At 31.9% G+C, this 17,479-nt stretch overlaps 4 protein-coding genes across 8 annotated transcripts; 1 reads left to right on the top strand and 3 right to left on the bottom strand.

Annotated features, from left to right (window-relative positions):
• Positions 1-2: 2 nt before the first annotated feature.
• Positions 3-1,832, bottom strand: Pyroxd1 (pyridine nucleotide-disulfide oxidoreductase domain 1). Its single transcript, XM_076390459.1, has one exon. The coding sequence runs from the start codon at positions 1,830-1,832 to the stop codon at positions 399-401; it is 1,434 nt and encodes a 477-aa protein (XP_076246574.1). The 3' UTR covers positions 3-398.
• A 24-nt stretch (positions 1,833-1,856) lies between these two features.
• Positions 1,857-2,952, bottom strand: Mrps18b (mitochondrial ribosomal protein S18B). Its single transcript, XM_076390460.1, has 5 exons — positions 2,667-2,952; positions 2,447-2,600; positions 2,284-2,381; positions 2,089-2,219; positions 1,857-2,011 (listed from the first exon to the last, which is right to left on the bottom strand). The coding sequence occupies exons 1-5, from the start codon at positions 2,730-2,732 to the stop codon at positions 1,864-1,866; spliced, it is 597 nt and encodes a 198-aa protein (XP_076246575.1). The 5' UTR covers positions 2,733-2,952; the 3' UTR covers positions 1,857-1,863.
• Positions 2,953-3,348: 396 nt separating this feature from the next.
• On the top strand, positions 3,349-16,010 carry Pnuts (Phosphatase 1 nuclear targeting subunit). Of its 5 annotated transcripts, none has more exons than XM_076391456.1 (10): positions 3,349-3,400; positions 3,514-3,693; positions 4,772-4,837; positions 5,478-5,624; positions 5,985-7,876; positions 12,624-12,829; positions 12,929-13,085; positions 13,178-13,492; positions 13,568-13,727; positions 13,816-16,010. In XM_076391456.1, the coding sequence occupies exons 4-10, from the start codon at positions 5,542-5,544 to the stop codon at positions 14,651-14,653; spliced, it is 3,651 nt and encodes a 1,216-aa protein (XP_076247571.1). In that variant the 5' UTR covers positions 3,349-3,400; positions 3,514-3,693; positions 4,772-4,837; positions 5,478-5,541; the 3' UTR covers positions 14,654-16,010. The 5 variants fall into 5 exon arrangements, with proteins under 5 accessions (XP_076247571.1, XP_076247568.1, XP_076247570.1 ...); XM_076391453.1 differs by having other exon boundaries at positions 5,440-5,624; XM_076391455.1 differs by having other exon boundaries at positions 3,514-4,586.
• A 177-nt stretch (positions 16,011-16,187) lies between these two features.
• On the bottom strand, positions 16,188-17,428 carry LOC143187328 (calcium load-activated calcium channel). The gene is made up of 4 exons (XM_076391457.1): positions 17,167-17,428; positions 16,990-17,067; positions 16,569-16,888; positions 16,188-16,489 (listed from the first exon to the last, which is right to left on the bottom strand). Exons 1-4 carry the CDS (start codon positions 17,225-17,227, stop codon positions 16,397-16,399), a joined length of 552 nt encoding a protein of 183 aa, XP_076247572.1. The 5' UTR covers positions 17,228-17,428; the 3' UTR covers positions 16,188-16,396.
• Between the last annotated feature and the right edge of the window lie 51 nt (positions 17,429-17,479).

The raw sequence follows: 17,479 nt of genomic DNA, 5'->3' as shown, positions 1-17,479 counted from the left end.
GTAAATTTATTCACGGATGGTATACTTATCTATGACACACAATTACGTTTAATATGGTTTGTAATGATAGTACAAAATGTTATTTTTTCTTTTTTCTTTTTTTTTCTTTTGAATGAAGTAAATTTACTTTCTTTTTACTTGATGGCAAAATATTGACTTGATCACCAACTTGGTGATAGCAATATTATAAACTATGCGTATCAGTTATTGTTCTTACTACTTTGCTTAATTTTAATAGATATCCTTCATGTACACTTTGTATATTTCAGAAACTGGTAATAATAAAAACTACAATTTCATGCACGTAAAAAATACTTTACAACTATGTAGTATAAAAATTAAGAATCGAGGCTTATCACATATGATTAGTAGCAATTTATTAAATTCAGCTTATATAACTAATCAAAGTAGTCTTCAATGTCAATATCGGGATTTAATAGATCTTCTCCATAAATACTTAAGTCTAACTGATTAAGTATTAAATTCTCGCACATTTCTTCTAAATCAGTATCCCCAATCAATACTGCGCCTTGCATTTTACCATCTTCTAGTATAAGTTTTATATATTCTTTTCCTTTAGTCATTCGTAAGAGAATCTCATAGTTTTTATCTAATTTTTGACCGTTATACAAACCAAGCAAAACTACCTTGTAACCAAAGAACTTAGTTACGTGAGTAAAAAGTTCAAAACAAAAATCTTGTAAAAATTCCTCGCCCTTTAATTTAGAAACCACTGATTTTGCCGCATAACGTCCCATTTGATGAGCTTGCGTCCACAGTCGCATTTGAAACCAGTGTTTCGCTAATGGCCATCCTGCACTGCATACATCTCCAGCAGCATATATATCTTGTTCTGAAGTTTCTAGTTTCCAATCTACCAAGAAACCTCCATCTTCACCTTTCTTAAGATCTTCCAAACCCACTATGTTGGAATTTGGTATAACACCCGTTGCTGATACGATAAAATCACAACCAATTATTTTTCCATTTGTTAATTCAACATACACAGGCCACTCTTCTGTAGAATCAAATTCTTTTTGCTCCATTGCATTGAGAATTTTTGCTACTTCACATTCATATTCCACTTGTACTTTTGCAGACTTAAGTGCAGTACCTGTTATATCAAAATTATTATGCCAGTCTGGACCCAGTGCAGGTCCACCTTTTGCAGTTGCAGCATCAGATACTGTGTACCTCATTCTCTTTGTTGAAGCACTGATATTAATAGTTCCAGGTGTATCAGTTCTATACACTTTATCCATGAAAAATTCTGCAGCTCCAGGATCAACAAATGTTGCAGAAATATGTGTATCTTTAATTACCCATATCATTTCAATGCCATTCACTTCATGTATAATTTCAGTTGCAATTCCTCCATTTCCAATTATTACAATTCTTCTAGAATTTTTTATTTTCTGAGAAAATTGTATAACCGATTCAGTATCTCGGATTCCGAGAACAAAATCGTTATGTTCTGTTATAAGTTTTGGCTGAGCTCCATTACAAAGACATAGCATTTTATAATTTATGATTCTCCCACTTCTAGTTTTGACTTGTTTTTTTGAAATATCAACATTAGTTACCAAGTCATGAATCATTTTTAATGTATCATATGTTTGAGTTAAAGTTGCCGCATCTTTCTCTACAACATTAAATTGCATTAAAGTTTTACCAAGTGGAACTATATCTGTTACCCTTTTTATTAATGGACTAGCTGTAATTAGAACTGTAGTTTCCTCTGGAGCAAGGAAACCTATACTTTCAACACAAGATACCCCAGCAATACCACCTCCCACTACTGCAAATGTACAGTTTACTGTTTCTGCATTCATATTTATATAATTTATTTTCTAATATAAGTTTTTAAACAGAATCTGATTTATTATCATCTCTCCATTCAGAATAATTATAATGTCTAAATGGTACATCAAATGTTAGCAATCCATATTCTTTCGCTTGGAGTACAGCAACAAGTAAATTATTATGAGCCTTTTGACAGAGACCAGTTTTGCTACAAAGTTAAAAAACAAGAACAAATATGGTTATATATTTTATACTATTCTTAGCATTCAAAGGAATCAAACTTACTTGTAATTTAAGATTGCTCCATCATATTCAGAAATGAACTGTTTTAATAAATTAATATTACGGTAGTGAAGAACTAGATATTCATCCCTACATATTGGACATGGACTACCAGTAGCAATTACATTATTTCTCTGCAAGCATTTACAAAATTAATAGTTAAAAACTGATTCATAATATTATTTCCAAAATACTTACTATACAAAGTTTACGTGTCTTGTTTGGTAAATACTGTCCTTTGAAATTTCTTTTGTAAAACTTCCAAACAGGATAATCTCCATAAGTTTTCTTATATTCTGAAATAAACAGGTTTTGCATATTTATTACTTTGCTGAAGAATTAATTTTATATTGGTACATACCATTACTCTGCAAGTATCTTATGCTAGTTTCCACAGGAATAACTCTACTCCTGTCCTTTGAAAAATCTACTGTGCTAGCTATATCTGTTACTTCTACGTTATCTTCTATATTAAATTGAGCAAGTGTAGAATGTATAACTCTCACGGCTGTAACCTAAAAAGTAGTCTATGGTTGAAAAGCTATATTAGTTTTAATAATATTCATTTTATTAAGTCTTACTTTTGTAGCTACATTAGCTCGTAAAATCGGTGCAGCAGACTGGAAACAATTTAATATCAGTGACATTATATTTTCTCTGGCACAAAGGTTTTCACTGAAACTATTTTACGCAACAACCAGCAACAACGTTCTGGTTCAGATGTTCAGATACTTGAATATCAAAACTTTAAAGTGCTTACATACATTAAACAGAAATATGCATCTATAAATTGTTACTGGAATATTTATATTAATATTAAGATAATTTTAAAATTCTTTTCTTACTTTATATTTCGTTTTATTTTTATTTTATAATACCGACAAATTTTTCAGTATAACTATTAACATCAGAATAAATGTTATTGCTAATTTGTGGGATATTTTATTTCCTTAAGTAAAAAAATATTTCTTTATTTTCATAACCAGATCATAACACGTTCAATTCATCGTATTTTATTATAAAAAGTTGTCTAGTAAGTTGCTGATTTGATGAAGAATTCATTACTATATCAAATCGGGAACTACTTGAAACATATTTCGACTACTTATTGTAGGTAATTGAATATTATTTATGCTTTCCAATTTCCTTACGAATAAAAAAAAATTAAATATTTTTAGCATCTGCGAAATCTATATGGAGTTGACTATTTATGAGAATAAAAAATTATAGTAAATAAAGTAAACAGTAATTTGATGCTACTGAAGGAAGTGGAACATTTCCGGTTAGGATGAAACAGCATCTTCTACGTAGTTAGGTGAGAATAATTTTGTTCGAGCTAAAAGTAAATTTTACCATTAGTAAACAAGATAACACAAGAAAATTACGTTAAGGTAACAAAAGTAAAATTTAAATCATGTTTGATTGCAGATGGCAGATCAGCAGGAAGATATTTACGGATTTCAGATAGTCTTCTAACATTCATCGCATGCATAGCCTTTTCGTCGAAACGAAGGGCTACGTCGTTTCTGTGTATAAGAAATGTTAAATTTCTTATACATCACTGTGAATATTTATTTACCATAAAAAGGATTTAATTATTAATCAAATGTGAGTGGCTTTTCTCTCGTTCAAAAAAGCCGAGTTCCATACATATTCTCGATACTGTTTAATTCCGAAATACTTAGCCAGAAATGGTGACATAATTTTCTTTATTTAACGTATTAATACGTTCCACGAGGGTAAAACTACATTTCATAAGAGATATAATAAAAATAGAAGAAATTCAAAACGTAAATATTGACTGCCCAAAAAAATGTGGAACGATTAATAAATTAGTGATGTAACTTGATGGATATTTTGTCGAGGCTATTGGATTTCTCGTAGTCATTGTATGGAAAATATCACGTTTTAAAATTCAATGTGTGGTAATAGAATATTATTGAAATAGTTAGTAAAAAGTGTTAGTGATCGTATATACGTAAAGACGTTCATAAATTTGACAAAAATTTTTGTAGTACAAATGGTTGATCATGGTGTACTATAAATAGAAATTGTTCGGTGATGATGTCAAGTGATAGGGTGGGATCGTGGCAATTACTGGTCGACGTTACAGGGATCTTGAAACGTGATTGGTCGGTTGTGTAACTATTTTGGGTGGGATATGCGCGGAAGTATTGCGCAGGAAGAAATCCGCCAGTTGACCATCGAGTGAACACCGTTGAATGGAGGAGCTTACATCTTGCATTAATAGTTTTGCTATTTGTAGCTTTCTGTTACTTAATTTCAGTATTTCAAAAGTTAATTTTCGTTAGAGAATAAAAAATAACGAAAGCACAATTCAAATAGGAAAGATTCGGTACAAAAAGAAGGCTTTTGATTGGCATGTTTGTTCCGCGAGGTAGATGATTCTATAGTACGATAAAGGAATAATGAAAAAAACAAAGCGCTACGAGAATTTACTATTCGCAAACAATTTTCTGTGAAAATACGTTTAGCCTTAGGTAAATAATATTCGCGACTGTTCTTTTCTACTCGTAGATACGCATTCTCTTATCTGTACTTTTTATTACGTACGCGAGAATAGAGTTCACAATATGGCGATCTAAAGATTACGTTTAGTCTTCCAAAACGACGAGATTTGAGATTTGCTTATAAAAAACCAGAATATTTTTGTGTTTTATTACAGATTTACGTCATGACCCTATGTTTGTACTTCGATATGCGCTAAATCGGCAAGAATAACGTCAAAATGGTAAGTCAAATTTATTGCAACCAGTTACTTTCCCCTTGCTTTGCGAGTTTTTTAAGAGAGGGCGCCATATATACTTAGAGTTGCGCCAGACAAAATGGAAGGGGGAAACAGTAGGATCAATAACCTTCACTTTTGTGACCTCGTATCCTATTTCTGAAATCGTCAACTTCTAATGATTATACGATACGTAAGATTGGGTTCTCCGAAATTAATTTAATATGAATTTATAATACTCATGTTGAGTACTAAAAATGGGAAAGGTAAATGATCTGTACGCTTTTTTCATTTTGTTTATTCCAATTTGTTTTATTGTATGGCATTATAGCTTCTTTGTAAAGGAAATCTTTTATATTTAAGATGAATCATATAATATTTATATAATGAACAAGTTTTGGTCGTGATAATAATAGTAGAAATTGTATGTACATTTAATCCTTTTTTATAAGGTTAATTTTGAAAAATTATTTTGAATGCAATCTAAAAAATTTCATGAAATTGGTAGCAATTTAAAATGATGCAACTATTACATTGAATCTGATTAATTCTTCTTCCTTTCCCCTTTCTTCCTGTTAGCATATTTTTACACATGTTGTTTTTTTCAGCCACGTATAGATCCACTATCTTTATTGAAATGTCTTAGTGTATTACTGGGTCCAACTGGAGGTATTAAGAGCAAAGAAGAAGTTCATCGGTTAGCTAACTTAATGACAAAGTTTTCAAAAAAGCTTGTTTCAAAATGCATTTATATACAAATATTAAAAACTACAAACACGGATTTACTTAGTCAGTGAGTATATGTTTTTCTTTGTCACCAAAGATTTCTGTTAAGTCAATTAGTTACTTTATTATACAAATTTTTAATTAATTGAATATTGTATATGTAGCATGCTGACACACATGACTATTCATAATTTGTATAATCATGTGAAACATAAGATTCATGCTAGATTAAAAAGATAGGAACTCTGAACCATTGGATGGTTTAATGACTAAACCATACTCACTGATATGAGTCCCACAGTTATTATATTTGTTTAAAAATTATTTAATAGAGAACATAGATAAGAGGTTGAGTTTAGCAAAATTAGTATGAATATCTTAATATGATAGAGCATAGAATTTAAACAAGTTTTTATCTATTTTGTAGATTTATGGGTGCTGGAGGATGGAATCTCATTCATATGTGGCTCACTGATGGTATTCTTGCAAAGAATTGGGCCCTTATTCAAGAACTTCTTGGACTTCTACTGTTATGTCCAGTAGATATTGAAAGGTTAAAGAGCAACAATTGCCCAAAATTAATAAAAGGGCTTTCCAAAGAAGGCAGCCATCAAGGTGTAAGAGTATTGGCTAGTCGATTGGTGGAGCAATGGCTGAAGATAGTGAAAGGAGAAGCTGCACCAAATTCTGTGCCAGCACAAATTATGGCAATTCCAGTACAGAGTACTGGAACTATGGGACAAAATTTGGTTCCTCAGTCAACCCAACAACAGCAGCAGCAGCAACAACAGTATTCCATACATTGTGGTATTCAACAAATCTCGGATACTGCGGAAAACGCAACGGTTCATGTGCAGGATCTACAATTTATTCCAAATTCTACTTCAACCATTGCAGTATCTCACATTCAGCAGCAACAACCACAAGAGCAGCAACAACAGCAGTTACAAGAAAGGACTACTGTGCAACCTTTGCAATTACAAGTTGTTAGTAAACCTCAGCAGGTACAAATACAACAATTATCGTCGCAACAAGCAAAAAAACCAGCATTTGTTGTGGTATCTACATCTTCACAATCTCCAGTCCCTGTTTACAAAATTACAATTCGTGAAGGTAAACAAATTCTCACGAAAGTGGAAACAGATGCTGCAAATATTAATTGTGTTTTAAATACGAATAATGCAAAAATAGGAATTAATGGGGACATTGTGAATGATAAGCTTCCGGTGAAAGAAACTGTCGAAGACGCAGAATCGATAAAACTTAGTGATGGTGTAATTAGTGGTCAAGATTGTGAGACAGATATTGCACAATCTGAACAATTAGACCAAATTTCAAGTGAAGTGAAACAAACTGTAGTAGATTCCATGGACAGTACAACTGATGTGGAAGTTGTTAAAAACAAAGAAAACAAAGACTCTAAAGACATTAAAGATAATGTTAGTAGTGAAAATAATAAATCTAGTAATAAAGAAAATCGGGACTCTTCTAAAAAAGATGAGAAGAAATCTAGTAGTTCTGATAAAAAGAGTCATCACAGTTCGTCTTCATCCTCCAAAAGTTCTTCTAAACATACTTCAAGTTCAAGCTCACATCGTTCCAGTTCCACATCAAACAAATCCAGTAGTCATCGCTCTAGTTCTAGTAGTAATAGTAGTAGTAGTTCAAAAAGTTCTAGTTCCAAGGACAAGTCTTCCAAGGATAAAGAAAAACATCATTCATCTAGTAAACATAGTTCTAGTAAAAGTAAGTCCGACAAGGAAAAAGAAAAAGAAAAGCAGAAAAAAGATCAGGCAGAGAAAGATAAAGCAACTTTAGAAAAAGTACAAGGACAGGCATTAAGTTCAAAATTGGGAAAAATACCTAAAAAGAAGTTAGAAGAAGAAAAATCGGGCGATGCGGTTGTGAGAAAGTCGTCAACGGATTCTAGGGACAGCTCTAAGGAAAATAAGACTGATTCGAAAAAAGTTGTTGCAATTCCAGAAAAAAAGAACATTTCTATTTCTATTGAAAGTAGGAAAAATTCTCAAGATTCTACAGCACGGCCAAAGACTGTGAAAACATTTAACTCTAAATTCAGATCAACGGGTTTGGAGGAAGAAGTAAAACCTCCGCCGCCGAGATCAGCTAAGAAACAAAACCCAATTATAGATAAAAAAGTTATACCGCAAAAATTACCTGTTTTGAAGAGGCCATCACCGCTCAGAGAAGCTGTTCCATCAGCAGACAAACGAGCCAAGTTGTCATTGGATTCGCCGACTACACCTCCGAGTGAAGAGAAGAAAGGCGGGATCAAATTGATACCACCAAAGCCAAAACGTAAGTATGATCCAATTACTAAGTTATGCTTAAAAATTTTCATATATACAACTATATATGTATATATCTATGTATATAAACATATATACATACATATGTATATATTTTTTAATCAAGTAACTTAATTCTTTAGGGAAAAGGTACATAATGTAATAAGTTCTTACCTAAAACTGATGTTCTAAGACCAAATATTTCGTACTTGAAGGAAATGAGTTTTTGAAGGATTTATCATTAATGTTTCATCATAAAAAATTGTGTTTCTTTCTAATAATTTTAAGTAATTTGTATAAAAAGTTGCATATTTTAAATAACATAAATTTTGTTATTCATAAACATACATATTCTTCTACAAATAAATTCAATGAGTTTTGCATCAAGAACATTTAAAAATATATAATATGACTATTAGTGTGTATAAATAAAATAAAATTTTGAATCCTTCAAATAGCAATATGTTATAAAAGGTATTAGTTATATATGGACAATTGAAAAATGTAATAAGGTCATCTATGAACATCAGTTTCTTCTGTTACAAGTCCTACTACTAACTTGTTAATATTGAGTTTGCAGGTGGATGGCTGCAGGAGAAACATGAGCAAACTATATTTTTTTCATATTTCATGTATTACGCGTACGTGATATTTTGTTTAATTTGACAACATACTCGTATCGATTTGTTATTTATCTAATTAACTCGCAATTTCTTCCAGGCTAATATCACTTTAGCTTATACTATATTATAAAACCCTTTATTACTTTCCTAAACATTATTAGAGACTTATAATAGGTAAAAGAAATCCCGTATCAATCGACCCACGTTGGAAGTGGTTCGAATGGATCTCGTTCGTGCTTGCTTCAATAATTAACGTCCTGCTAGAAGAACGAAGACATTAGGAACTCGCCTCTTTGAGCATCGATTTATATTCCTATGTTAAGAAGATTCATCAGGTAATCTTCGATAAAGTATATTAATTAAATCCTTCGTACAAAAATTTATGAAAACCTAGTGCCAGTGCACGCGAGTCAAAATTGAATAGAATCAAATTAACAGTTCGATAAACGATAATGATGAAACGTAATCGTGTTGTTTTTTCTTTAAAAAATCTTTTGGAAAAAATGGTGTGTTCTTATCGATAGAATTTTCGGGGGTGTGTGTTTTTACTGTTCTCCCGACGAACGATACACCGGTAGAGAAGTTACCACCCACGGATATTACTAATCTACGTAGGTAAGGAGACAAAACCAAAACTCTTGTCTGTCCATACTTCTTCCCTTGTACATGTACACCCTATTAAGCATTTTAAATAAATTGATCAGAAATCTGGAAATATCTAACTCTTGGGTTTCTGCTATACATCTTGCTCACTGAATGCTTCATAAAGCAAAATTACTTATACCGTGGGCCCATCCAGATTTCCATCCTCTCGGTGATTAATCGCACAAGTTGAAGGTGCAAATCAAGTCCGGGCCTCAAAATGGTATCGATAAAATGAAAATTAATTTCATAAATGTATGAATTTGTGTTGATTGCACGTTATTGATACATTTTAGCTCGTCTTGATAACGCAAGTTCTCGAACTTGCTCATAGAGTGCACTATGCCACTCTATAAAATTGGCCAGAATCATCATATTTGAATGGAAATTGAAATTCTAATTGTGAGTAGTATTATAATGCCATTTTGAATGCCACCGCACAAGGGAAAAGAATTTTGGCAAATGAACACGTCATTCTCAATTCTATATCATTGTTTAATTCACAGTGGACTTGCGGAATGATTCTGAATACGTTCGTGCGTTCATCAGAGAGAATTGAAATTTGCTTCCAGTGCATAAGTCCCGAGGTATCCTTGTAAAAGCGAGAGAGAATGAGGCGTGAAAAGAGAGAGAGAAAGGGAGAAAGAACATGAGCGAGCGAGGAAGAGTGAGAGAGAGAGGGGGGGGAGGGAGAGCGAGAGAGAGAGAGAGAGAGAGAGAGAGAGAGTGAGAAAGTCAGGAAGTAAATAGTATATACGGGAGAGTAAATGTTGAAAGAAATAGAACAAAATGTGGCATGACATTTTAAGTTAATTCTAAAAAGACAGTAAATGGATTCTCGTGGAACGAAAGCATTTCTCTGAAAAATGCATGAAAAATACGACGCTGCGTATCGACTTGACGACTTCGAGCGACCTGCCCCTTAGGATCCATGGGCATCTTCTTACACACGACAAATGTAATCGTCTCAATTCCCAATGACGACAACGACACGGCGAAGAAGTCTTCTTCCTTGCCAGTGATCGCTGCTTAACGATCCGAGAAAATGAACATACATTGGAACAGGAGAAAGATTTTAAAAGAGCCAGGGTATACGCGAAAGCGCTTTCGATACATCGTGCTTGTCTTCAGCACGTGCAAAGTACTATTTAAGTTTCATGAACATACGCGACTGTCGCGTTTATATCTTTTGGAAAATGTAACTTTTATCATATTGAAAGAAAACCGGAGAAACTTATCAGTAAAAGTTTTGAAAACACATGTATATTGTGTATAATCGTCAACATTTCCTGAATGAGACTGATCTTGTGTCAAATTGCTAGAGCACAGTCAATTCTTTTCCTAAAACAAAAAAAAAAAATCATGATATTATGTGACGCAATTCGAAACAAAGAACGCAATTCATTTCTTATCTCAGGGTTTATCTGAAAGAACATAAAACATTTATTAGCTATAAATATATTTTCAGATTCGAAAATTTGAACAATTCAATTGATTTGACGAAAAAACTACATGATTGAGAACTATCCATTTAAATTGGACGCGAAAAAGGAGGATATATGGAAGTTGCGGAGTTGCGCAACAGAGCACTTCTCGGTTTGCTCTCTGTACGGAGCAGCAAGGCTGATGTTTTTGCGACGGTGCTCGCGCCGGCAATCGCGTTTGGGAGCTGGCTGTTTCTCCTAGCAGTTGCATTTACAGTCATGCGTGATATATTAACCATTCTACGTATTTAGATCCTTTCGCTATTCGTGAATGTTACCCGCCGTCATGTAGCTATGTTATTTTTAAATTCAAATGGGGAATTCAAACAAAGAACAGAATGGGCGAATAGTACACTATTACTACTTTTTTAATTTTATCGTTAATTTTTATTCTGCGTATGGAAAATAAGTTTCTCGAAGAAAACGTTTATTCATTTCTTATAATTGAATCATTCTAAAGATTATTACAAGCGTAGATGAACTTTTCAATATAGTAATTTTAATTATATAGGTATTTATATATATCTGTGTCTATGTAAATGTACATACACACATACATATATATATGTACACTATACATTTTAGAATATATGTAGAATATATTATATGAGAGAAAGATTAAAATAGTTATGCTAGATTCAAGATATGTATAAATATAATCTTATCCTTATATTATACTTTGTTTAATTATCAGTTACGTTCACGTGTATGATTTACATTTATAAAAGTCAGTATTCAAAACAATTTATATATTTTTTATCATGAGAAACTTTAGAATTTTTTAATCTTTGAGTATTTTTTGATATTGTAAAGAAACTGAAGTCGTATTATGTGAAAGTCGGAATTAGTTCTTCATTTTCTTTTTTATATATATTATTTACTAATTAATATGAAGAATAGTAAATATATTTGTTCTTAAATTTATATATCATAGAGATTAATTTATTATCAAAAGCTGAAGAGCGCAATGTCTTAAGAACTGAATGAGGACGACTTTCGAATATGCATTGAAGTTTACTGGAAATAAAATTGGAGTCGCATAATTAAACCCGTATATTATTCCCCAGTTTACTACTTTATCACGTTTATTAAATATCTACTGTTATCTATATCGGAATAGCATATTTGTAAAAAATAAATTCAACGCTATTACTTATTGACCACTTAAAAACTATAAAGACGTCTTTGTTTCTTAGTGTATTATCAGTTTTAACAAAGAAACTATATTTTAAATGATAAAATACATAAACATCGCGTATTATATAAACTTCCAAAAACAAAATTTAAAAAACTTGTATTCAATTGAAGAAAAAAATACGGAACAATTTTTTATGTAAATGGAACACTTCGGTATTAATATAAATTTGTTTTATCGTTTGTTCGATAACAATATTAATAGTAAAACAAATTTAAGTATTATGAAAGAATAAATTTATGATATTACTTATATGTACACGCATTTTCTTTTAGTTCATCTACTTGCTTTTGAGAAATTCAAGCAATAGAATTTTATTTATCATTCCATTTGAAATTCGCGATGATATAATAATGTTATTGATCAAAATAGATCAACTTTTCTTTTGCATATTTTCAGATTTCCGTTTGTGCGCATTCGACACTATTTTAAAGATGCACTTTGTCAATTAATACTGTGCTTCGTTCTTCTACAAGTATTCTAAAATGTTCCTTTTTTATATGTATTATAGACTAATAACTGATTACATATTACAGATTTTTAATAAGTATTTTCCTCGTCTGTGTGAAAAATATTTTATCTTTATACGAATTTGAAGTCTGTAAATATTTTATAATCTTTTTCAGAGAATTCCATAAAGAGCCGAGAAGAATTATACTTTAAACAACAAAATAACTAATATTTTCTTGCAGGATTATTCCGATCCATGGATCTTTCTTAAATTAATTTTAATTTAATGTTGGCTTTTATATAATATGAATCAGTCTACTTTCTTCTCTCTATTTTAATTGAATTTACATTTGCTTTTTTCAGCAATGGTCCTACAGGAAAGCGATATGTTTATGGATGCATTAACTGCGTCGACAAAAAGTAAAGAGCCGCGAAAAAGGAAACGGAGAACGTCCATCACAAAGGACGGTCCTACTGCCAATAATGATAATCGTGATGTTACACCTCCACCTACTTTACCACCAAGTGCCGATGAAAAATCACCAGTAGTTGTCAAGCCTAATTTTAAGGTGCATATACTTGAATAATTAAGTTTAAAATAATTATTTATATTTCTGTATGTAATATAAATTTATAAATTTGATATTTTACTACAATATTTGTTACAGTTTTATCAAGATACTTTAGAAACAGACGAAGATAAGGAGCAAAAAGAGAAAGAGAATTCAGACGAAGACGTTAAAAAAGTTAAAGAGGAAGCGGGAGATGAGCCAAAAGAAAGCAAAATATTCAAGATAGATACGGACGACGATACTGGAAGTAACAGTAAGATACTTTTAAAATCATTAATATATCCTGAACATTTTACTATACATGTTTTAAATAAATATATTATTATGCATTTCCTTCTGTTGTAGCACCAACACCTGAAGATGACGCGGAAGAAAAAACATCCGATTCTCCGGAGGATACATCTTCCGCATCTGATTCGACGAAAAAAGAAAATAGTTCTTATCCAGAAATACGTTATGTCGATGGTTTAAGAAGCGTTCTACTGCTTCAGAAACGCAAAGGACCAAAAAAAACGTTGAAATGGAAAACAGATCTAGAATCTGTGCGATACTTCGAGTTAGATGAAACAGAAAGGGTAAATGTAACGAAGACATTTACGGATATGAAGCAAATGGAGAAGCAAAATGAGAGAGAAGCATTCCAAATGGCCAGGAAATTAAGTACGTTATTAAAAAACAATTTTTTTTGTATCATTTTTGACGAGTAACAATTCAATTTTTTACTTAATATTTTAGGTAATGAGGATTTAATGGAAGAGAGAACACGATGGAAACCATTGATTCCGATTGATCTACCTCCAGCCTTAGTAGAACCTGGAAAAGATAGCAGAGAAAAAGATATCCAATATGCTCGGGAAAAAGGCATTCTGCAAGCGCTATACTTCAACCGAAGCATGTAAGGACATTTTTTTGGTCGAACTTTATTATAATACTCATATATAATGCATATTCAATTATAGAAATGTTTCATATTTAAATTATAGGATTCCGGACTCTGCAGCAGAACCTGACGAAGAACGTCATCACGTTTACACGGATCCTAAAATCATTCCTTTAGACGATCTCACAGGAAATAAGGAAAGTGAAAAGGATTTCACTTCTATGCCGTGGCCAGAACCGAAGCCTCAGTTGCAACCTCAAACGCCAGCAGTCGCGAACTTCCATTATCCATCATTTCCACATAATCCACAGCCTGTAATGACGCCTATGGGTCCTCAAACTTCGATGGGTCCAATGCCTCAAATATCTCAACCAATGATGGGACCTCCTCACATGGGTCCCTTAGGTCCCGATATGGGCGGACCAATGCCTGCCGGAGGAGGTGGAGGATGGAGAACCGGAGATGGAAAAGTTGTTGTACCTGACGGAATGGGTATGAATCCGATGGGAAATATGCCAAGTACATTTCCACCAGGAATGGAAGGTGGCCCAATAGTACCTCCAGGTATGATGGGACCACCACCTATGTACAATCAACAGCAAGAAGGGTACAATATGATGGGTCCAGAAGACATGGGATTCAATAATATGAATCCAAATAATTTTCAAGGCCCACCTGGTCCTATGTATGGGCCTGGACCCAACTTCCAAGGTCCCAGGGGCGGTGGTCCAATGCATGGCAGAGGTAGAGGTATGCCTGGACCTGGTTGGTACAGAGGTGGTGGGGGACCACCTGGAAGAGGTGGATGGAGGGGGGGTGGCGGATGGAGGGGAAGTGGGAAACAACCTCCAGTGTGCAGGCAATTTTCAAAGAACGGTTATTGCCGAGTAGGTGATAAATGTCAGTATCTTCATCCGGGAGTAAATTGTCCGCCATTTTGAAAGAAAATGAAATAATCTAATGAAAACCTGATGCACGTATTCATTCTGTTGTAACGAAGCAAAAGGAATAAGTTACGATGGAAGTATACGTATTCAACACAGACGCCTGCACGTTAAATAAGTGATAATCATTGATAAATGTGCAATTTTCTACAGAATAACGGAGAGAATCAGACACACAAAATAATATTCATATGAATATATTTTCAAGAAATTCAGATCATATTTGCTTCGGATAAAATATAAGAAATGAATGGACAAAGAACAGTATACAAGATTATTTTTGGTGAATAATACTTGTAAAATGATTTCATGATCAAAAGCTAATTTAAATTTAAAATAACAGTGAAAAAAGGAATAGGTTCATTAGCTGCTGGACGGCAAGAGGTTCCTATGCATCGGTTTGTTTTATGATTTCTAAAAGAATTCAAATAAAATGTCTTTAGTTATTTTCAGAATATGCTGAAAATGAAAATACGTTGCATTATATGAAATGTTGATTATCGTGTCTTCCCTTTACGTTTACGATTTAGATGGACATATTTAAGCCACTGCCGAATAATAAGATTGATTCAATTGTTACAACAATCGAATCAACAGGAGATCGTCGCGAGTTTTAATCTTATTGGCATGACGACAAGTGATTTCAAAGTGTATGACGTTATAACGACCAGAAAGTGAAAATTCCAATTTAATAAGCATTTGTCTTTCAACAATTATCAAATGAGTGTCTAATTGCTTTCTATTAATTAAATACGTATATGTAATTATGAAATATTGTTGAAACAAATTAAGCGTAATATACAACAGAATATTGTAACACCAAAAGTTCAAAGAACAAGTTAAATAACTTTTTATTGAATTAAGATGTCTCATATTTAGTCGTATATGTAGATTTATTGTAAATATTGTAATTGTATCATTTTGTATAAAGTATCCCTAGCTCTAATAACAAGAGACTGTTTTAGGCTTAAATGATATGTAATATATCATAATGTATATCTATAGAACAACAATTTTTAGTAAAACAGAATATGTATGATTTAAAGTAGTTAATGCAAAGCTGTCTGATATTTATAGAACACATTTTCAGCTATATATTTGAATATATGTTCTATGGAACAGATTACATACTAGTATACCATTGTATTAAATATTTTTTACAAACTAAGGGTAGTGGTTATTTTTTGTATGTGATTGATCGTTATGTTTGTACATACATTGGTTGTTGTATAGAAGAGCTGCTTGATGGAATATATGAGTCATAACTATTTTCTAAAATATGTTGCATTACTACATCAATTGAAAAGAACCCTTTGTAATAAATCTGAAGAAAGTATTACATCATTATCTTTCTCTATCACTTTTATATATTTTTGCTCAATTTCTTTAGTTCTATATGAAAATAATGTTTCCACATTTTATAGTTATTTCAGAAACTTGAAAGCTTAGTATTTAAATTATCTATTAATAATTTTATAACGTTTATGAAAATATTGTATTATGTAAGAATTAATTAAAAAAGAAACGTATGTCAGTATTAAATATATATTTTATATTAACTAAAAGATACTTGCACTATCAATGTATCATATACACATTAGGTACATGTATATACATATATTTTGTATTTATCATTTGTTTCAATATCAGTCATTTATCAATTAAAAGAACATGTATGGTGTTCTTTTATAAAAATTTGTATAATTAATATACAATTGCCCATGGAATATACTGAATAATTTATTTAAATTGCTGAGGTGGAGGACCAAAGATACTTCCACTTTGTTTGCTTGCAGTTCTGGATGGAGCAAATCCAAGCATTTTTTGAATGTTCTATAAAAGATAAGGATTAAAATGTTTATAATTATTAATACAATAGATTTCTTAAGTGGTAAAGCAAAAATATATTTACCTGTCTAATGCTCATTGTGCATAATATATAAAGGAATATAAATGAGCACTCTGTGTAATCATCACCTGGAAGGTTTCTATGCGATAAGCCTTGTATCCAACTAATTGGAACAAATGGCAATTTTGCTACAACTCTACCATCAAAAATGCTATTAAACATACTCAATAGAGCAGTAAATGCAAATCCAATTGCAAACATTGATTTCATTTTTACAAGAGACAAATCTCTATTATTATTTTTTAATCTTTCTTCCTCACGTTCAATTTTTTTCTTCTGTTGTTTGTCTAGAGAATCTCCATGTGCTTCTTTTCTCTTCTCCACTGAAACCAGTTTCATTTAAGAATGCAACAAAATTAATTAAAATTCTTTAATTTATAATTTAATCAGCAATGTTTTAAGAAATTACCCATCAAAAGCTTACATTTTTTACTTTGTTTCTCAACTTCAGCTTTTAATTTTTGATATTTTTCCGTCCTGTAAACCATGAGCCATGTCAAACCTGGAAATAATGTAAAAATATATTGATATAGCAATAACAAGAAACCTGTGAACATAACCTGTAATTTAAAGAAAATAACGATCATTAAAAATTCTGTACCTTCTCCTAGTAAAGCTGTACATACACTAATAAATACAATTAAAATTGTATCTGCCCACATATTAATAAGAAAAAATGATTAAATATTGCTTAAGTTATTTAGACATGTAGTGTCTGTATTGCTACTACCAATGAGATATAGAACAGTTCTATCTTCGATCATTTCATGGAATTTGTGTCACATGGCCTGAAACCTGAAATACCGACTTCACGAAAAATTATTGGACTTTTTGCGCCCTCTGCGTTTACAAAAGTATGGCTTTGAAAATCACATACAACCACTGACAAGGTAGACTTTGTCAATGATTGTTGT

Source organism: Calliopsis andreniformis, unplaced genomic scaffold (assembly GCF_051401765.1).
Source record: "Calliopsis andreniformis isolate RMS-2024a unplaced genomic scaffold, iyCalAndr_principal scaffold0022, whole genome shotgun sequence".
Lineage (NCBI taxonomy): Eukaryota > Metazoa > Arthropoda > Insecta > Hymenoptera > Andrenidae > Calliopsis > Calliopsis andreniformis.
Note: the sequence above shows the minus strand (reverse complement) of the source record. Positions and strands in the feature narration are given on the sequence as shown.